The 22,446-nt window shown below is 43.6% G+C and overlaps 1 protein-coding gene and 1 long non-coding RNA gene across 2 annotated transcripts; one reads left to right on the forward strand and one right to left on the reverse strand.

The window, feature by feature from the left end:
- Positions 1-367: 367 nt before the first annotated feature.
- On the reverse strand, positions 368-7,839 carry LOC311518461. The gene is made up of 3 exons (XR_014710993.1): positions 7,712-7,839; positions 4,328-4,413; positions 368-1,665 (listed from the first exon to the last, which is right to left on the reverse strand). It is a non-coding gene; the product is annotated as an uncharacterized lncRNA (long non-coding RNA).
- Positions 7,840-8,791: 952 nt separating this feature from the next.
- On the forward strand, positions 8,792-16,508 carry LOC311518458 (protein CLN8-like). The gene is made up of 3 exons (XM_084624294.1): positions 8,792-8,912; positions 13,548-14,201; positions 15,972-16,508. The coding sequence occupies exons 2-3, from the start codon at positions 13,659-13,661 to the stop codon at positions 16,293-16,295; spliced, it is 867 nt and encodes a 288-aa protein (XP_084480420.1). The 5' UTR covers positions 8,792-8,912; positions 13,548-13,658; the 3' UTR covers positions 16,296-16,508.
- The last annotated feature ends 5,938 nt before the right edge of the window (positions 16,509-22,446 follow it).

Here is a 22,446-nt window from a genome sequence, read left to right on the forward strand (position 1 = left end):
TGACACTACTGAGAGTATCAATTCAGGACAAATTGCTTAGAGCAGGGCAGTTACAGCCCAAGGTCAGGGGTCCTTTACTAATAAGGCACACCAAACCAGCCGAATGGAGAGGACTGCAGTTTTACCCCACTGGCTAACCAGAAGTCATACGAGCAATTCCCTTAGACACTCCAGTTTCCCAGTATCACCACCAGCACTGCTCCTTATGGGGATGAATGGTTATGAAAACCAATACCCCTGTAAAATAAAAAGAGGTTCTCCTGATCTCAAAGGACCAAGCCCCAGACCCAGATCAATATACCAGTTAGATCTTACCCACAAATCACGCCATTGCCAATCCTTTAGAATCTAAAATCTAAAGGTTGATTCATAAAAAGAAATAAATATAGAAGAGAGTTAGAATTGGTTAAATGGAATCAAATACATACAACAATTGCAAAGTTCTTAGTTCAGGCTTGCTTCAGGCTTGATGGGATTACTGCTGATTTAAACCAATCAAGTCTCTGGAGTACAAACATCCCAGTTTGGATGGGTTGTTCAATCCTTTGTTCAGAGCTTTAGTTTCAAGCATAGTTCATCCAGAGCTCAGAAGCAGGACTGAAGACAAAATGGAGGGGTTTCCAGGGCCTTTTATATCCTCTGCCATGTGGAAGGACCCCTTTGTTCTTACTGTGGAAAATCACAGCAGCAAGATGGAGTATGGAGTCACATGGGCAAGTCACATGTCCAAGCATGACTCAGTTTGCAGGCAGCAGCCATTGCTCACATGCTACCTTGAACGGTCTCAGGAAGGCTCCTCAGATGTGGATTGGAGTCTCCCAAGGTCCATTGTCATTCAAATGTTTCTTGACTGGGCACTTACTCAGAATAGTCCTTTCTCAAGAAGCTGACCAAATGCTTCACTGATGCTACTTAGAATCAAACACATTGAGATACAAGTACATAGCCAATATTCATAACTTCAAATACAAAAATGATACACACATACAGACAGCATAATCATAACCAGCAAATTACAACCTTTTCATAGACACCTTATTTGACCTCCTTTGTACAAGATTTGATGCAACTATAGGACCTTGGTTGCAACAGCGATCTATATAGTCACAGTTTATGTCAATAACATCACACCACATTTTTAATGTTTGTTTTTTGGATACAGCGTACAGGCTAAGAATTAGATCCAATGTTCTTTTTGGAAGCTGTATACCCCTCCCTTATAAACTTCTTCCTTGTATTGCTTATATTGGCTTACTTAAATACTATCAAGTACTACACTTCAGTACTGCATAAGGACAAGCAAAAAGCCATCTTGGAATCCATGTACTGAGGAAACCACTGGAAGAGTGTAGGGATATTCATGAAAATTTGGATCCTGGTTTTGTCTGAAAACCAGCAGTTCCGTCAAAGACTGAATCCTTGGCAGGGCCGGTTCCAGGCACCAGCGAAGGAAGCAGGTGCTTGGGGCGGCCAATAGAAAGGGGCAGCACTCCTTCCGTCATCGGGGCGGCACGTCCAGGTCTTTGGCGGCAATTCGGCGGCAGGCCCTGCAGTCTCTCTCTTCCTCTTCGGCGGCAGCTCAACCAGGCTTGGTTTTTTTGTTTTTTCCTTCACCGCTTGGGGCGGCAAAAAAGCTGGAGCCGGCCCTGATCTTTGGGAGAATATCTACTTGATAAAATAGGAAAGATAACCATTAATAAGTATCGACTTAGGATTGTATTTTATGTTTTGTTTTATATGTGTAACCAGATCTGTTTCCACTCATTTTCCTTTCTCAGTGTGTCTGAAGTCTTAATCTGTTAATAAACTTAAGATTGTTTTCGCTGTAAATATATTTCAGTGCTGTAATGTTATAAAGGACCTGATCCTGAGCTGTACCACTCAAGCTGTGTGTACTCTCTCTCTTTTTGGAAATGGCTTACCTGGTAATAACTGTCAGAGTCTATATCAGGGATCGGCAATCTTCAGCACGCAGCCCGCCAGAGCAAGCCCCCTGGCGGGGTGGGCCAGGCCGATTTGTTTACCTGCCGCATCCGCAGGTTCAGCTGATCGCAGCTCCCACTGGCTCTGGTTTGCTGTTCCGGGCCAATGGGGGCTGCAGGAAGCAGGGCAGGCCATAGGATGTGCTGGCTGCAGCTTCTCACAGCCCCCATTGGCCTGGAACGGCAAACTGCGGCCAGTGGGAGCTGCGATCGGCTGAACCTGCGGATACAGCAGGTAAACAAACTGGCCCGGCCTGCCAGGGGGCTTACCGATCCCTGGTCTAGACACAGGGGCTGGATACTGCAGGGAGCACTCTGAGGGGGTTGGTGTGTACTCAGCACTAGCCTGCACAGAGAGGGCTAGGTCTGCGAACACTGGAAGGCAATGTTGGGGGGAGTGAGGGCGGTCCAGAGGCTGTTGGGTTTAGGGAGCAGAACCACAGCAGGCAAAGACAAGACTGTTTCACACTAAGGGCAAGTAGTGACTAGATGCCTCAGAAATCTGGGTCGTTCTGGGGAGCATCACAAGCTCATGGCAACTTTTCTTTAGAACTTCTAACTTAGGCCTGTTTCAGAGTAGCAGTGGTGTTAGTCTGTATTTAGAGTAGCAGTCGTGTTAGTCCAGAAAATACAGTGAGGAGATTTATATACACACAGACCATGAAAAAATACACATTGTAAGGAGAGTGATCACTTAAGATGAGCTATTACCAGCAGGAGAGTGGGGTGGGGGGAGAGAAAACCTTTTGAAGTGATAGTCAAGGTGTGCCATTTCCAGGAGTTAACAAGAACTTCTGAGGAACAGGTGGGGCGGGTGGGGGGAGGGAGGAATAAACAAGGGGAAATAGTTTTACTTAGTATAATGACTCACGGGCGGGGGGGGGGGGGAGGAATAAACGAGGGGAAATAGTTTTACTTAGTATAATGACTCAATGTGAATCATTATACTAAGTAAAACTATTTCCCCTTGTTTATTTCTCCCCCCCCCCGCCCGTGAGTCATTATACTAAGTAAAACTATTTCCCCTTGTTTATTCCTCCCCCCTTTGCCCCCACTGTTCCTCAGAAGTTCTTGTTAACTCCTGGAAATGTGCTGGAAATAGCCCACCTTGATTATCACTTCAAAAGGTTTTCTCTCCCCCCACCCCACTCTCCTGCTGGTAATAGCTCATCTTAAGTGATCACTCTCCTTATAATGTGTATTTTTTCATGGTCTGTGTGTACATAAATCTCCCCACTGTACTTTCTACTTTATGCATCCGATGAAGTGAGCTGTAGTTCACGAAAGCTTATGCTCAAATAAATTGGTTAGTCTCTAAGGTGCCACCAGTACTCCTTTTCTTTTAACTTAGGCCTGTTACTCTTTCTAGTTATTTCTTGTTACTGTCAGATGGGGTGTTCATGTTAACAATATTCATTTCTGTCTACCTCTTTCTCAATTGTTTCTGCTTGTTGCTGTCTTCTTTAATTTTCCTGACAAAGCCCTGTCAATTCCAAGAATTCAGATCCATTTCTATTGCTTATATTATGCTGATGGTGGGAACTCTAGATTCTTGCTAAACTTAAAACACAATTCTTGGATTTATTGCTCACTTACCATGTTTTGTACTGGTTTGGAACAAAATTAAAAATAGTGAAATTAGGTCCAAAGTTGTGTTTGTTAATTGACTTGTCAGTGCTTTTGGGAGGGGAGAGAGTGAATGAAGCAATTCCCTAACCTTCCTATGTTTCCTTGATACAACTTTAAGATGATACTGAATTCTTCTATTGGGCTGATTTTAACCCCTAGTCCAGGAGCAGGACTATTATTCCTATATCCCAATCATCCACCCTTTGTCTCTCTTGTCTATTTAAATTCTAAGTTCTTCAGGCCAAGGACTGTCTACTATTCTCCTTGTACAGCACCTAGCACACTGGGGCACATTTTTCATTGGTCCATAGGCACTACCATAATACAAATAATAATTCATAATGAAGTGTAAATGAGCACCCAAGGTGCATTGCAGTGGTGAATTAGGCCCTTGATCTCCATGTTGTAAGCATCAGATCATCTTGTGCACTGACAAAAACAACAAGGAGTCCGGTGGCACTTTAAAGACTAACAGATTATGCACAGTTTGTCCACTGACATCCTTCCCTACTGTATGATTAAAACTGGAGTGGTAGTTCAGTTTTGTTGCTCATTAAGAGTTGACACTCAAAACATGAAACTGAGACAAAGCAATTAATTACAATCAGCTAATTTTAACTATAAAATCAGAGGTTGTTTCTATTTCTATATATTGCTTTGGCCTTTTGCACTAAAGGGATAGAGTTTTATAACTATAGAATGTGACTTTTGATCACCTGATTTGATAGTTTCACATCTCTAATTGTTTGTTTCTGCTCTTCTCGGGAAGCAGCAAAAAGAAGTTAAAGTTGAGCAGCAGGCTCTGTAAAGGAGGAGGATAAAAAATAAGGGAGAAACCTTGGGTGAACTGTAAGTTACAATTTTTGACTATCTTCCTATGTGAATGTATCATTAACACTTTATGTGACTATTGCAGCATTTAGATTTATGATTGTAACAAAACATCCTTAAAATACTGCGCTTTAATATGTTACTGGCCATTTTAATATTTGCTGTAGAGTACAAACCAACACTAACTCAGAAAGAAAAGACCCATATCTTTGATTTAACATGCATATTTAACTTAATTTTTCAAAATCTCTAGCTAGGAAATTAAGATTTTAAAAATAATACAACCTGTTTACAAAAATTAGGCCAAATCCTTCCCTGGTGTGATTGTATTGAAGCCAGTACAGATACACCAGAGATGAATTTGGCCCATAAGTTTAAATTGTTTTCCCTTGTCTTAGTACTCCTTGTTTCATAGGTATTTCTGGAAATGTTAGCTGTACATGACTATTTAGAAATTGTATTTGTTGGATGCTAGGCTTTAAAAACACACCTTGCAAATTATAGGGTAAATACACTGTGAACAAGTCTACCTTCTGCATTGTTTTTAACTGAAAGGTGTACTAAAAATTACAGGTGTGCCATAATAAATCCATACTGTTTTGCTTTAATCTATTATAGTAATAAGGTATGTGATGTGCACTGATATAAATGAAAGCTACTGAATTCCAGTCACTCTAATGTGTTTCTGAGTTAGGAGAGGAATTTTGCAAAGAGCAAGAAAGCACAAGAAAGGAAGAAACATAGGCAGGGGGTAAAAAACAGGCAGCAGTGTAATTCTTTGAACGTACTTCTCTTGTCTACTATGGTACTGCAGAATAATTAATACCTAGGTCTTACACAGAGCTTTTTATCCATTAATCCTTAAGGTGCTTTGCCAACAAGGGTAAGTACTGGGAAGAAACTAACAGGTGAATTATTTCAGTAACTATTAACTGAATAAAACGAGAATGTTATCCTCATTTCTTGAGACATTTCAACCTAGACTTGGAAAAGCTCTGGAGCACACAGTGCAGGGACAAATGCTGAACTGTCAGGGGCAGAGAAAAATTGGCTGAACTGGGAGCCAGTTTGCAGTCAGTGTGAAAGGAAGAGAATAGATGCCAGTGAGATACCAACTGTGTTGCAGATATTTAAATGACTAAATCTATTGGGATTAAATGTACTTTATACTGCTGTATTAGGGTGTTCCTAATTAAATGCCTTTGTTGGATCATATTAAAGAAGTTCTGTATTAAAAACACAAATGAGTTTGATTCCCCATAGTTTAAATTCCAGGGGTTTTACTGGATTAAGAGGTCTCTTGGTTTTTGGTACTGTTTCTCTCCGTCTATGTGTGAAACTTGCAAGCTGCTAATTATGTTAGTACATTTTAAGACAAAAAGAAAAGGAGTACTTGTGGCACCTTAGAGACTAACCAATTTATTTGAGCATGAGCTTTCGTGAGCTACAGCTCACTTCATCGGATGCATACCGTGGAAACTGCAGCAGACTTTATATACACACAGAGAATATGAAACAATACCTCCTCCCACCCCACTGTCCTGCTGGTAATAGCTTATCTAAAGTGATCATCAGGTAGGGAGAGTGGTCACTTTGGATGAGCTATTACCAGCAGGATAGTGAGTTTGTGTGTGTGGTTTTTGGGAGGGGAGTGAGGGGGTGAGAGAACCTGGATTTGTGCAGGAAATGGCCCAACTTGATTATCATGCACATTGTGTAAAGAGTTGTCACTTTGGATGGGCTATCACCAGCAGGAGAGTGAATTTGTGTGGGGGGGTGGAGGGTGAGAAAACCTGGATTTGTGCTGGAAATGGCCCAACCTGATGATCACTTTAGATAAGCTATTACCAGCAGGACAGTGGGGTGGGAGGAGGTATTGTTTCATATTCTCTGTGTGTATATAAAGTCTGCTGCAGTTTCCACGGTATGCATCTGATGAAGTGAGCTGTAGCTCACGAAAGCTCATGCTCAAATAAATTGGTTAGTGCCACAAGTACTCCTTTTCTTTTTGCGAATACAGACTAACACGGCTGTTACTCTGAAACCTGTCATTTTAAGACAGAGTCTGTTCTCAAAGCAATTCTTTGTAACAACAACTACTCACACAGAAAGAGACTCAAAGCAATACTTTGTAACAATAGAAACAGCACCCGGAGACTCCCCGCCCTTTTGTTGTATTCATCTTGCTTTGTTAACAATTGTGATTAAAATAGAGATAGAGGATGGATGTGGATGGATGCTTGGTGTGGATAATAACTGAATGATCAGGGAGGTGCCAGCCTAAGAATCCAGTGTCCATCGGCTGAAGAAGGCGTCAAGTGGAAATAAGCAGAGGACTCCCGGAGGGCAGACTGAAATCCACCCAACAGCCTCAAGAATGGGAGAACCAAAGAACAAGATAACATCTAGCAGCACAATGACAGGTTTCAGAGTAACAGCCCTGTTAATCTGTATTCGCAAAAAGAAAAGGAGTACTTGTGGCACCTTAGAGACTAACCAATTTATTTGAGCATAAGCTTTCATGAGCTATAGCTCACTTCATCGGATTTTCCACTGAATGCATCCGATGAAGTGAGCTGTAGCTCAGGAAAGCTTATGCTCAAATAAATTGGTTAGTCTCTAAGGTGCCACAAGTACTCCTTTTCATCTAGCAGCACGGAGCAGTCAGGAATGTGCTATCTGCTGATTGATTCAGCAACAGCATGATAAAGCAATTCCTATAGACTGGCTTTTATAGGAAGAAATTCCTATAAAAATGGACTCTAGAAAGTGAGAACTTTGGGGGGGTCTGATTCTGCAAACCAACTTCTAGGAGCATCAGATGAGCATCTGGAAAAGCCCTGCTCCCTCCTCATGTCCAGGCCACCTGGCCAGTGGCTTGGCATGAGCAACTCTAAGGCTGGTAACTATGATAACAACCTTGCAGAAACTGTGTATATGTGTGTTTGTATGAATGAATGTGTGAATAAATATGACATTGAATGGAATGTTATAGCTATAACTAACTGCTTACCATGATTCTTTCTGTATTCACAATAAATGTGGTATTTTGCCTTTTCCTCTTTAATAAGATCCTGCTGGTTTTTATTTTATTGGTATAACACCTTGTCTTGAGGGCCAATGCCAGGTTGCTTAAGCCCCACATTTAAATAAATAAATAAAACCTAATATGGTAGAAATTTTGAGAATTAAATAAACGAACACACAAAAAAAGCAGGAACCCAAAGGCTGCAGCATTGGGCTAGGGCAGAACTGCAAAGCAAACTTACACGTCACTAAGCAGCGCTTGCCCCGCTCCCCACGCTGGTGCTCAGCCCGTGTGAGCCGCTGTCAGCAGCAAACATCAGATGGTGGCGCCCCAGGCAACAGCGAGACGCGAACTCCCGGAGAAGAAAAGCTGGGGGATGGGCAGACAGGGAAAGGAGCTGGGGAGGGGGCTAGATAACTGGAAGAAGTGCAAGCTGGGGGGAGGCTGTTCCAAACATTCCCCGCATTAGGCAGGGGCGAGGAGCCCAAAGCTTCCCAACCTCCTGTCTCCGGACACCAGCTGGTCCAGGCTCTTCCCCACGCCGGTTAATTTATTCTCTTCCTCCCTTCCCCACTCAACAAACCCCAAGCATCTTACTTCTTGTCCTTCCCCGATTCCCTCCACAACCCTAATCCCCACCGATTTCCCTGGACACCCCTGGCTCCTACCGCCCCCGCGAGGGAAATCACTCGACTGTTCTCCCCGAGAAATGCCCCACACCAGGTTGCACAAAACGTGGCAGCCCTGATAAAATAACAGGGCACGGTATAACAACATCCCACAGGGCGGGCACATACGAGACAGCCGACACACGATTTCTGTGCGGCTCACGCACACACGTCCTGCCCCACAGCGGGCTCTTGGAGGGGTCTGTCCCACGGGTCCAGCTCCCACGTGTCTCCACAGCTCAGTGGTTCTCGCTGCGGCTGCCCATGACAACACACTCCACCGTGCAGTGTTTTGTCAGGACTCCGTGCTGGGCGGGGCGCGATCGCCCTTTCCCTCAGTGCGACCCGAAACTTGGCAGAGCCTGGCCTGGCCTGGCCTGGCCCCCCCGCCGCGCTGCGGAATTGCGCTCCAAGGCGAGGGGAGCGCACCAAACACCCCGCCCTGGCGCTCCCCGCCCCCGCCGGGGCGGGAGCGATGGTTTACGTCAGCCAGGCGCAAAGGGTGGGACCGGGGCAGCTGCACATTATCCCGTGGTGCGGGTGCGTCCCTTCGCAGCAGCGGGGACTCAAGGCTGCTTCACTTCCTTGCCAGCTGCCTCGGCGAAGGTAGCAGCAGCAGCAGCAGCCGCCGCCGCCGCCGCCGCCGCCCGGACTGCACTGTTATGCAGTCGGCTGATCGCTGTGTGTTGAGCGCATGACAGGAAAGCACAGAGGCCGCGGGGAGAAAGCTCGCAGCCAGCAGGAGGCCTGCGTGCTGCTGAAGCAGACCAGCCAGTAAGTAGCGAGCAAAAGGTGCCGGGTGGAGAAGGGGTTTATTAACTATCGCGCTCGCTTTGCTGAATGTTAAGGGTGGGCCTCGGCAAACCCGCACGTGGTTATTTCTCTGTTGTTGTTGTTGTTGTTTCCCCCTCCTGAACTGATTCATTCGCAAATGCTTTCTGTGTGTTGCATTGTTTCCTCTTCTGAGGGGGAAATGGGGATTAGACAGCGCTGGTAACCGCTGGCTTCGGTTAAATGCTCGGGAAAGCCTCTATCTTGGAAGTATGGTGGCATTGCGTGAAGTCAGGGGAGTTTTGAATGTAGGTGGGGTGGGGTGAGTGTGTTTTTTGTTTTTTTGTGGGGAGTTTAGAGAGGAAATGTTTTTGGGGCTTTGTCTTCACACCGATGTATCTATGCTTATGTAAGCGGGGGGAATAGTCCCGCTATTGTGGGGAACTTCCCTGGCTTTTGCACTGCCCCAGTGAAGTGGGCTAGTGAAAAGATCTGAGTCCTCGCTCCCACTTCCTTTACCCAGTGGCCTCCCTGCCCTTGAGGACTCCCCTTCCACTCTCCTGTCTGGCAGAGTCCTCGTAACCCCAACAAGGCTGGGCCCAGGATTCCTGGGGGCTTGACTCCCAACCCTGCTGTGGTCACCTAGGATAGGGACTAGGGTGTCCCCACTCTGGGGTACTCTCTCTGCACTGGGCACTTCTCTGACCCACTGACCATTATATACAAGTTAAAGCAAATGCAAGTTATTTAATCAACAGTTAACTTTAAAAAGAATAAGGAAAAATGGGATAGGTTAAAGGAAACACATCAAGCTGTTCTCTGGCAGGGAACGTCACAAACAGCGTCTCTGGAATGTCAGGACAGTTCACAGTCTGAAGTCCCAGGCATTCTTCTCAGGTCCTGGCTGTGCTGCAGGGATGCCGTGGGTTGGATGCTTGCTCTGGTGGTGGCCACATGCTCTCAGGCTCTAAGTGGTAGGACCCTTCTTCCCAGTGTCGCCCCCACCCTGTCGGGGTTACGGTCCAAGCCTGGCCTACAGAGCCTCTTGGCTGAGGTGTCTCCCTGTGCTGGGCCCGCTGCCCAGGGTCCCCCTCGCTTTCCCCAGCTGCTCACTACACCCAGCTCCGGACTGCTCCAGGCCCAGCTCCACCACTCTGTCTCAGCGCTGCTGCTCTGCGTCCAGTTCCCTGGGCTGCTTTTCTGGTCCCTCTGGCTCTGGTTGCTGCAGCTCTGCTCCCAGGACAGGTCTGCTCTGCAGGCTGCTTCTGTGACTGCTCCCAGCACTGACCTGCTTCATGGGCTGCTTTTCTGGCCCCTCTGGCTCTGGTTGCTGCGGCTCTGCTCCCAGGGCACGTCTGCTTTCTCTGGGCTTTGCCTCTAGCTTTGGGGCTGCAGCTCTGCTCCCAGGACAGCGTCTGCTCTCTCTGGGCTGCTTTTCTGGTCCCTCTGGATCTGGCACAGCTCTGCTCCCCAGCTCAGCTTGGGCCCCTGCTTTCTCCTTAGCTCGGCCCCACTCTGTCTGACCCAGGCAATTCCAGCTCACACCGACGGACGGGACCTCCCTGTCCTCCTGACTCTCTGATTAGCCTGCCTGCTCGCCCTGTCATTCAGGCTGACCTGGAGCATTGGCCTCTCCCCATTGTTCCTGGACACTGTCAGTCTCAGGGTCCTGGTTTCCCATAGACCCTTCCCCTTTTACTACTGGGAGCTAGCCAACCAAAACACCACCACTGAATGTTAGTAAGGGGGCAACAGTCCCCTTACACTTACATTAACGGACCTGATTCTCTACTTGCTTTCAGAGAGAGTGTAATATTGTATCAAATGAGGATCACTAACTCCCACTCGTCCAAGATGCAAAGCAGTGGGATTGCTCTGGTGTAAATGATGATAAGCAACATTCCTTTGTTCTGTAGCTATGAGGATATTGTCCCCCTTTTCTGTGATTTATTATATTGGGGAACAGGGAGGGAGAGCATTTTCACAGAATCTTTTTATTTGTTATTAACGATCCATATGGCTTCCCCTTCTGCATCCCCCCCAAACTGTGTTAAATTAGATATTCTTTTGGCAGTTCTTCCCATGGCCATATTTGACAGGATGTGCTGTGTCCAGCGGTGGTGCACTGCTGACTCCACTCTAATGCATCAGCAAAATGAACTGGTGATTATGATATTTTTAAACAAAAAAGTTCAGCATCTTTAAACCACATCATGTTGAGGACGTTTTAATGTAACTTTATACCCCCAAGTTTGAAAATTCTGGACTATATAGTTAATAATGATATTACTGTGATTATCATGCACATTGTAGGGAGAGTGGTCACTTTGGATAAGCTATTATCAGCAGGAGAGTGAGTTTGTGTGTGTGGTTTTTGGAGGGGGGTGAGGGAGTGAGAGAACCTGGATTTGTGCAGGAAATGGCCCACCTTGATTATCATACACATTGTGAAGAGAGTGGTCACTTTGGATGGGCTATTACCAGCAGGAGAGTGAGTTTGGGAGGGGGGGGGCGGAGGGTGAGAAAACCTGGATTTGTGCTGGAAATGGCCCAACTTGATGATCACTTTAGATAAGCTATTACCAGCAGGACAGTGGGGTGGGAGGAGGTATTGTTTCATGGTCTCTGTGTGTATATAATGTCTTATGCAGTTTCCACGGTGTGCATCCGATGAAGTGTCGGTCCTGGGGCCGGTTTTATTCAATATCTTCATAAATGATCTGGAGGATGGTGTGGATTGCACTCTCAGCAAATTTGCGGATGATACTAAACTGGGAGGAGTGGTAGATACGCTGGAGGGGAGGGATAGGATACAGAAGGACCTAGACCAATTGGAAGATTGGGCCAAAAGGAATCTGATGAGGTTCAATAAGGATAAGTGCAGGGTCCTGCACTTAGGACGGAAGAACCCAATGCACAGCTACAGACTAGGGACCGAATGGCTAGGCAGCAGTTCTGCAGAAAAGGACCTAGGGGTGACAGTGGACGAGAAGCTGGATATGAGTCAGCAGTGTGCCCTTGTTGCCAAGAAGGCCAATGGCATTTTGGGATGTATAAGTAGGGGCATAGCGAGCAGATCGAGGGACGTGATCGTTCCCCTCTATTCGACATTGGTGAGGCCTCATCTGGAGTACTGTGTCCAGTTTTGGGCCCCACACTTCAAGAAGGATGTGGATAAATTGGAGAGAGTCCAGCGAAGGGCAACAAAAATGATTAGGGGACTGGAACACATGAGTTATGAGGAGAGGCTGAGGGAGCTGGGATTGTTTAGCCTGCAGAAGAGAAGAATGAGGGGGGATTTGATAGCTGCTTTCAACTACCTGAAAGGGGGTTCCAAAGAGGATGGCTCTAGACTGTTCTCAATGGTAGCAGATGACAGAACGAGGAGTAATGGTCTCAAGTTGCAGTGGGGGAGGTTTAGATTGGATATGAGGAAAAACTTTTTCACTAAGAGGGTGGTGAAACACTGGAATGCGTTACCTAGGGAGGTGGTAGAAGCTCCTTCCTTAGAGGTTTTTAAGGTCAGGCTTGACAAAGCCCTGGCTGGGATGATTTAACTGGGAATTGGTCCTGCTTTGAGCAGGGGGTTGGACTAGATGACCTTCTGGGGTCCCTTCCAACCCTGATATTCTATGATTCTAAGTGAGCTGTAGCTCACGAAAGCTCATGCTCAAATAAATTGGTTAGTCTCTAAGGTGCCACAAGTACTCCTTTTCTTTTTACGAATACAGACTAACACGGCTGTTACTCTGAAATAGAGAGGTTGTTTCTCTATGTTGTATCCTGTTAGCTAGCTTCAGGAATAAATGACCTTTTGGAAAGTGGTCTAATTCTGTTCAGAAATTGACTGTACAGTTCTGTTCACCAGATAATCTGCAAGCCCCTTGCTCATGTAAATAGTCTCATTTACTAGCATAAGGTGTTGTCAAATTCTGCCTTGTTCTTTTTGGTGTCTGATATTCCAAATTGCAAACAAAACAACATGCACACCTCTTATCCTACATACATAATTAAAACAACTCACAGAAGAAAGAACTATGAAGCAGGGCTGTCTTTTTTTTTTTTTTTTTTTTTTAATTTTACAACTTTGAAAAGTTGTATTTATTTTTCACAACATAGGACTTAATAGAGAAAAAGACTGTAAAAGCTTCTCATTATAACAGACAAAAAGTACATTCTTCTTTGTTTCAAAGGTATGTTAATATGCCCATGGTAGTTGTTGCTCTTTGCACTTGAATTGTGAACCTTGTTAGAAGTAATAAACATTGGTCATATAACAGGATCCTGTAAGGAACTGGCAGATACACTGTTGAATTATTTTAACAGTGTGACAATATTGACAGTTGAGATGTTTTGCTAACGCTACTAGGTCTTCCTGAGGAATGATTTTGAAAGGCAACAGAAGACTTGAAGATTTAAAAAAAAAAAAAAATTATTCTATGTATGTAGAAGTAACAGGAAGGGAAGAAAGACCAGGAAGGAGAAACTCTTTACTGTAGTGAAACTAGTGAGCTTTCATAAATGACTCTTTCAAGAATGGCTGTGCCTGTGTTTTATTTATTTATATTATATACATGCGCGCGCACACACAGAACCATTCTTTCCAAGTCTCCTTTCTTCTTCTTTTTTAAATTTCAGATGGGTACCTGCTGTATGTAATGGCACAGGCTCAGCAGCCTTAAAACAGACCAACGTGTGAGTAAGGCGCTTCAGACTCCCTCCTGATATTTCGAAGTATAGAAGAAAGAAATGAATCTTGCAAATGATGGTGCAATGTCCAGAGCCATATTTGACTGGGACTATGTTCTGTGGGAAGTTCGTTTGACATTACTAGCAGCTGGTTTTTTCATCTACCTGGGAGTATTTCTTCTAGCTCACTGGCTGTCCTCATGGATCAGTGCCACTTACTGTGTTTTGTCAGCAAAGGAGAAGGTCTTCTGGAATATGACTATCACACGTGGCGTGTTTGGAGTTCAGAGTTGCGTAGCTGGGTTGTGGGCCATGCTTGTAGATCCAGTTTTTCAAGCTGACAAAGTGTATTCACAGCAAAAGTGGAGCTGGTTTAATTGCTTAATAGCCTCTGGCTTCTTTTTGCTTGAAAATGTAGGTGTTCATCTGAATAATATTGTTTTCAAGACGTTTGATGGGTTCTTGGTAGTTCATCATTTACTAGCCCTTGGTGGCTTTCTTGGGCTGATAACAAACATAAAATCTGGACACTATCTACCCCTGATTGGACTGCTACTTGAGATGAGCACTCCTTCAACCTGCTTCTCCTGGGTACTTTTAAAGGTAAGAACTTGCTAATGATTTTGTGTTAATTACTGGTGGTAGAAGTTTCCTCTAAAAATGTTGCCCCTTCACTCCCCTCCCCATGAACATATATATCTGGAAACAAATAAATAATGGCCTCCAAATTTGGAGATGAGTTCTGGGATCAAGGTAGATTATTTTTTTTTTTCTTCCAAACTAGAAATGAATTGACCAAGAGAATCCTTAATTAGAAACACCCTAAAAATAGTTAACTAGTGTAAAACAAACATTTTTTTTGTTTTCCCTATTTCATAACAAAGAAACAAAATGTAAGAGATTTAAAAAAATAGTTTTCTGACTCACTTGTTGGGATCTTGTGCATAGGACCAAAAATTAGATGATTAAATTCTAATTTTAGAAGGTTTTTTTATTACGTCTAAATAGTAACGTGAGAGTGGCTCATCAGGTCCAACAATCATGATATAGGCCATTAAATTACTGCTGGAGAATAAAGATGTGTGCTCACACATGAGTGTTTATGTATGTTCTATATCCCCTGTGGATGTGGGGAAGGGAGAATAGACTAGAAATCTGCCATGCTTGTAGGGAAAGAAGAAAACAGCCCTGCTTCCCAAGTCTTAATCAGTTCCAAAGGGTACGTCTTAGTGGTTTAAACTTCAGTTCTAAAATATTTGGATTCTTTAAAACTGCAGCTCGCCTCAGCCCTTCTGAGGTGCTTTTGATAAAAACTTAAAAAAAACGCGGAGGTACTTTTTGTGCATATAGATGCTAGAGCAGGCAGAGAGTCATCGTTTGCCTAAGTGGTGTTAGCCAAAATTCCCAGACCCTACTAGCCCCCACTGCAATATTGTGACATGTGCTTTGTTCGGATACTTTACAAAATGGTTTATGGAGGAAGACCATGTGCATGTAAGTGATGCTGTATGCCCATCAATGTTCCCTCTAATTTTTTTTATATCCATGTACGGAATGAATTTTGTTATGTGCACAAATATGGAGGTGATGTGTGGCAGGGGTGGGGCCGAGGGGTTTGGAGTGTGGGAGGGGGCTCAGGGTTGGGGTGTGGTGTGGGTGGTGCAGGCTCTTGGGTGGGCCGGGATGAGGGGTTTGGGGTGCAGGGGGGGCTCAGGGCTAGGGCAGAGGGTTGGGCTTGGTGTGCAGGGGGGTGAGGGCTCTCACTGGGGGTGCAGGCTCCAGGGGGGCCGGGGATGAGGGGTGTGGAAGGGGGCTCAGGACTGGGGCAGAGAATTGGGATGGGGGGGTGCAGGCTCGGGGGGGTGGGGCTGGGGATGAGGAGTTTGTGGTGCAGGCTACCTCGGGGCTGGGGCCAGAGGACTCCCCCTCCCCCAGCCCTCTCCACACCTGCCGCAGCCCTGGGACTGGGGCTAGAGGACTCCCCCAAGCCCTCTCTCTGCCGGCAGCAGCTCTGGGGCCGAGGCCCACGGCAGCCCTGTATACCCCAACTTGCTCCCCTCCCCGCCCATCCCCTACCTCTCTCCTCTTCAGGCCCCTGTGGCTGCGTGCCTGGGTGACCCTTTATAGTCTGCCACACAGCTTAGAGGGAGCTTAGATGCCCGTAGTTTATGAAATGGTTTATAATTCTTGTGTGCAAAAGATTGCACATTTATATAGCACCTCTTATCACTCCAGAGGAAAATGATTGAGAATATATGTGTATGTCTGTTTGCATCTAACACAACAGGAAAGCTGAATGTGTCTTATTTATAGAAAACACTGACTGCCTTATCTTGAACCAGCAATCTCATTTCTCTTTGTTGTCTTTTCCAGATTGGCTGGTCTAATACCCTTTTTTGGAAGGCAAACCAGTGGGTAATGATCCACTTTTTTCACTGTCGCATGATCCTTACTTATCACATGTGGTGGGTGTGCGTTTCCAATTGGAATGATGTGGTGGAAAATATGGGACTTCCATATTTTACTGTCTTTTTCATTGGATTATGTGCACTTACAATAGTACTTAACCCATACTGGACATACAAAAAGACTCAGCAGCTCCTCAGGCCAGTTGACTGGAACTTCTCAAAGACAGCAGTGAAAAATGGATCTTCTGGAAAATTAAACGGTGAAACAGGTGAAAAGAAGAGGCTATAGTGCTGCAACAGATATTATGGTAACAGTAAAATAAGGCCAGAAGAACATGGGGCAGGTTTACTGCTGAGTGCATGAAAATAGAATTACTTACAAGACGTTTATAAACATATTGATCAGTTGGTAGATTGATATCCGTATTCTATACTCATTTATCAAAAGTGTTTAAAATTGTTGCTTTATTTATATATATAATATAAATAACAGTCAAAATCTTTAACTCAGTCAGGATTTAGGCCAGCATTTTTCTCATGCTGGACAGTGCTCTGTCATTTAGCAGTGAAAAGTAAGCTTCCATTGTTCATTTTAGAATCTCCAAGTGCTTTACAAATAGCTAATTAAGCCTCACAGCTCCTCTTTGAGGGAGATTAGCATTAATCCCACTGAATATGCGTGGGAGATATTGATAGTAACTTGTCCAAAGTTAAATTGCTAGTCAGTGGCAAAAGTAGGACTAGAATGCAGAACACCTGGCTCCCAGACCCATGCTTTTACCATTAGCCCATAAAATGCTATAATGAATTCTCCATCATTTAAAGTCCTTTAAATCAAAACTAGATATCTTTCTGAAAGATATCAGAGAATGCTGTAGATCAAACAGAAGATGTGGGCTTGGTGCAGAGCTGAAATCACTGGGCGAGGTTCCATGGCCTGGGTTATGCAGGAGGATGATCATATTGGTCCCTAGGCCTTAAAAATCTATGAAAATGCAAAGTACCACAAGAGTCCATAATGAGCTGTTTGTTAGACCAATTTCTAGTGTACGAGGGTCCATTGCACAAAATCATCCCAGCTGTCGGCACTGATTGGCAACCTGGTTGGTTGGCCAGCTGACTAGAGGGAAATTGAGCTATCTTTTTCACTCGTGCAGATGTTTCCTCCAAATCAAGGATGTGGTTGTTGCCTGTTCTGGAACCTCTTCTATGACCACACAGAGAGCTTTAATCTTCAGGGACACTCCTCTGTATGATAACACTCCTACAACATACTTTTGGCATCTTCTTTGGTTTTTTATTTAGGATCTTTATTTTCTTTACAATAAAATGGCTCATTGAGGATGATAATACTTTGCTAGCATCTATCTAGCATAACCCTAAATCTTTCCCTGACATAAAGAAAATATTGTTGGTTTAAGGCTAACTAGCCTTGGACAACTGGTTAAAGTAATCGTACCCAGTTACAGGCTTGATTGGACCAGTACTGGTTGAGGTTGTAGACAAGTGACTAATAGACTCTTCTGTGCAGGAGTAGCACCTAATGGCAGAAGTGATGCATTAGTTTTAACATATAAAACTGGCAAAAACGAAAATGTGCGTGGGGCATATCCCACAATCTGACAAGAACTCTGCTTAATTGTAAATTTATTTCCCAAAGTAACTAGCTTCTATAAGACACATGGAAGTATTTTAGGTCAAGGCTCATTTTCCTAACCATTTTGTTGTATGTGGACGTGTGGGTAACATACACTGTTTTCCTAATTATAAGGGAAAAGCATAAATTAGCACATTGTATGTAGTGTAAAATGAAGCATTTCACTGACGCATACCAGGTGGAATGGGGAAATACTGAATGCTCAGAATGCTGTTGGGCCCAAGCAGAAATGTATTAGGGAACACATCAAAGATCTGTTCCTGAGATATAGACCCTTTCACCTCTAGATCCTGGGTTCAAATCCAGCCCCAGTTGATGGCAACAGAGTGATTATCTGAAGGCTGTCTAATGAACTATGTGAAATATATTTTGTGGTCTCAGTCCAGTTCCCAGTGGACAGTACTCCAAACCCCCACCTTTTTGGCAGTCTTATGAGAGAGGCCATGAAAATCAGTTACCCTGTTATCCATAGGTGTGGCCCCTCCAGATCAGAGTAAAGTCTTGTTGTTTGGGCAGCATGGCACACATTGATCCTGTCCTGCAGATAAAGAACTGACTGCCCTAGGGAATCCAATCAAGCACTTTTCAGGAGCAGAAAAGTCACACACAAAATGCTTGAGAAGAGTTGAGGATGAATCAATTCCTCATAAACAGAAAAGAAAACCTGGGACCCAAATGTGTAGAGAGGCCATACCTCACTGCCAGAGGTTTCAGTGTTGGGTGCTCAGCAAGTCTGGTCACTTGGAAGCAAGATGCTACCTGGAGAAGGCATGGAGATGAGAAGACAAAGAGGTTGGGGAATTTCTTGAAACCAGGAGACTGGAGAATTTGTAGAGGCCTAAGGACAGGAGAGAAATAGCCTCAGAAGTGGGTGAAACAGGAGATTGGGATATACTTGTAATTTTTGTAGTAGTTTGCGTGGCCTTGGTTTTAGCACTTGGAGGGGCTGGGATTAGCCGTAGTGCTGGAGATTCAAAAGGATATTGGAAGGGTGTTCCCCAGTGGGATTAGGCAGCTGGATCTCGAAGGAACTGTGTAGTTTGGTTTTTTTTTTTTTTGGTTGTTTTTTTTTTTAAACAATTGGGGAAATAATAGGTTTTGTAAAACTGAGTTTATGAAACCTGTTATGACCAGAATAGCTTTTATTACACGGATATATATACAATTTTAATAGCATTTCTTTTTTAGGAAAAGGTCAAGAGGAAATTTTAACATAATCCTGGAGCCAGTGTAAGATGCTCAGGACAGGAACCTTGTAATATTTTATACTTCTTAAAGCATCCTGCACCTCAGTGGTATTTTATGAATAATTTTGTTAACCTACCCGTGTTTGCTAACACAAAAGAGCCAGAGAGTGAAGTTATGTATCTAAACTGAATTTTTATTTGGGTGGAGGAAGTGTTCTTTGGTCTTGTGAAAAATGTAGCTAGGGCATTATTTTTATTAATGTGACTTTCACCTTGATAGTGTACCTCGAGCACTGAGATCTCTTGGGTGTAGTATACTTTATTTTGCTTTATTTGAAGAGGGGCAGTGGAGAAGGAGGGAGGCTCAGAACTTGTTAAATGAAAGGATAAAGGAAGTTCTTCTGGTCTGAATGTTGGATCATATTAAAGAAGTTCTGTATTAAAATCACAAATGAGTTTGATTCCCCAGAGTTTAAATTCCAGGGTATTACTAATTAAGAGGTCTCTTGGTTTTTGGAACTATTTCTCTCCCTCTGTGTGGAACTTGCAAGCTGCTAATTGTGTTAGTACATTCTAAGACAGAGTCTGTTCTCAAAGCAATTCTTTGTAACAACAACCACTCACACAGAGAGAGACTCAAAGCAATACTCTGTAACAACAGAAACAGCACCCAGAGACTCCCCACCCTTTTGTTGTATTCATCTCACTTTGTTAACAATTGTGATTAAAATAGAGAGAGAGAATGTATGTGGATGGATGCTTTGTGTGGATAATAACTGGATGATCAGGGAGGTGCCAGCCTAAGAATCCAGTGTCCATCGGCTGAAGAAGGCGTCAAGTGGAAATAAGCAGAGGACTCCCGGAGGGCAGACTGGAGTCCACCCAACAGCCTCAAGAATGGGAGAACCAAAGAACAAGATAACATCTGGCAGCACAGAGCCGTCAGGAATGTGCCATCTGCTGATTGATTCAGCAAAAGCATGATGAAGCAATTCCCATAGACTGGCATAGGAAGAAATTCCTATAAAAATGGACTCTAGAAAGTGAGAACTTTAGGGTCTGATTCTGCAAACCAACTTCCAGGAGCATCAGATGAGCATCTGACAAGGCCCTGCTCCCTCCTCATGTCCAGGCCACCTCGCCAGTGGCTTGGCATGAGCAAGTCTAAGGCTGGTAACTATGATAATAACCTTGCAGAACCTATATGTGTGTGTGTGTGTGTGTGAATAAATATCAGATTGAATGGAATGTTATAGCTATAACTAACTGCTAACTATTATTCTTTCTGTATTCAAAATAAATGTGGTATTTTGCCTTTTCCCCTTTAATAAGATCCTGCTGGTTTTTATTTTATTGGTATAACATGAATCCCTCTAAAATTATAATCTCAACAAGTAACCTTAAGTGTTCAAAATTACCTATTTGCACTAGCTATGCTGCCACTTGTAGGCAGTTTGGTCAGGTTTATTGCTGTTATGCAGATACATCTAGATATCTCTCTCTTTCTTCTGGACCTAGACCAGTAGCATCTATTTTCTTTGTTTCTTTAGTTCTGAAGGATGAGATATTAATCCTGTCTAAATGCTGCTAAGACTTTATTGCGGTAGGCCCAGACTAATTGTAGTTCATTTGTAGGTTTTGCTAATGTAAAACTTAGTGTACTCCTTTAGGAGGACCTCATCACACTCCCATATGGAAAAGCTCCCATTGACTTCAGCAAGAGTTGGATCAAGCCCGTAGTATGTTGCTGCCATCACTTGCAAAATTTTTGGATAACCCTGAATGCTGGCCAGTTAATGTACACCCTTCCCCAGTTCAGTGCTCCAGACTTTATCTTTTGCCTTTGTCATGAACAGGATTAATCATTTTAGTGCTTCTTGGAGAAACAAGGTGTTTGAGGTAATACCTTTTATTGGACCAACATCAGATATTACCTCAACCACCTTGTGTCTCTAATATCCTGGGGCTAACACAGCTACAACAGTAGTACTTTTTGTCAGCCTTCTTGCCAATGCTCCATACCTTTTCAAACAGATCCAAAACACTCCAGCAACGTATCTTGTTCTGATTTCCACACTTCTGGGTTGTGTACTTTGCATTGACTTGGTGTTGTGTTTTCTTTTCGTTTGTTAAATAAATGTTTTTGTTTTTAACTACAAACCTACCATGATCATGCATTAAGCACATAGACATCCATGCTGTATAGATTCCAGCCCAAACTCTCAAGTCCTCCTCTACATTCCCAACTGTATCCAAGTCCTGCAAATTTTTCTTCTTGTATAGTAATTGAGGATTTATATACTGTGCCCTCTTTTTCTATAACACTCTCTACTCTTGCCCTCAGGGAGACTCCCACTTGACATGGATTTAGAAGTCCGTTGAAACTGTCTTTTCAAATACTGAATGTAGTTGGGTTCATTGTACAATATACCTTTTTTTTTTTTTAGATGGCACTCTGGCTTCTTTGCATCATTAAAAGTATTTTGTGGAATTATTATAATTTGCGTGACTCTTCCATTCACTGTTTTACTGATGAAACATCTGCTTTTTGACTATTCAACTTTGTCCACTGATAACCTGCAGTGATTAAATAAGCTTGCAATGTATATACTAAATGTATCATTTTGTGTATTTATAATGTTTTGTTACATTTGATAAGGATAACATCATGTTCAGCAATTGTGAATAACTAAAGGATAAAGGTCTTCATATTAACAATGTTTATAAAGAAACAGGTGAAAACTGCCCATTTAATGATTACAGATCATTAATATCAATGCAGGGTCAGAATGTTTTTCTTTTATAAAGGGGATTAAAAATGCAGCACTTTGACATTACTCCTTGAGTCTGTGTATTGTGTGTCCCAGCCGTGTGGTCTGTGTCTGAGTTAGACCCTACTTGAGTACCTGCATGTTAGTAACTTTACACATGTATAAGTATTTTCAGGTTTATCTTAACCGAAGAGGGCTAGTGAAATAAATTACAATTCAATGTTTAAAAGATGTACTATCCCAGCATTTTAAAAAATAACATTAACTTGTTTTTAAAATGTTGCTTAAACGAATTGCCTTGATGCCAATCCCTCCCAGCCCCCACCCCCCAAAAAACCCCCACCAGCCAAATAAAAACTGTGTGAGTGCTCTAACCACCGGCCTAAATATTATTAGGGGCACCATCACCACAACCATCTCCTCTTCTAGCTGTTTTGTGTGGGGTTAGCTTTACTCAGAGCACATCTACTCAATTGGGCCCCACAGGCGAGATAGCTGGGGGAATGCTTATTTTGAGGATCCCGCTGGGGTTTAGGCATGAACTAAGCACCCATCTGCCTAAACTGAGATTACTGTGCATATGTTCACTAGCAGAAACGTAGACAGCTGGGGACTTGAGCAGTAGAAGCATAGGCACCTACAAGGTTAAGTAGCAGTTGAACGAGCATTCTGAGGATCTCAGTGGTGCCTAATGTGGCAGATTGTCCTGGTCTACACTAGGACTTAAGTCGAATTTAGCAGTGTTAAATCGATGTAAACCTGCACCCGTCCACACGATGAAGCCCTTTTTTTCGACTTAAAGGGCTCTTAAAATTGATTTCCTTA

This window comes from Lepidochelys olivacea, assembly GCF_965140295.1.
Source record: "Lepidochelys olivacea isolate rLepOli2 genome assembly, chromosome: 3".
Lineage (NCBI taxonomy): Eukaryota > Metazoa > Chordata > Testudines > Cheloniidae > Lepidochelys > Lepidochelys olivacea.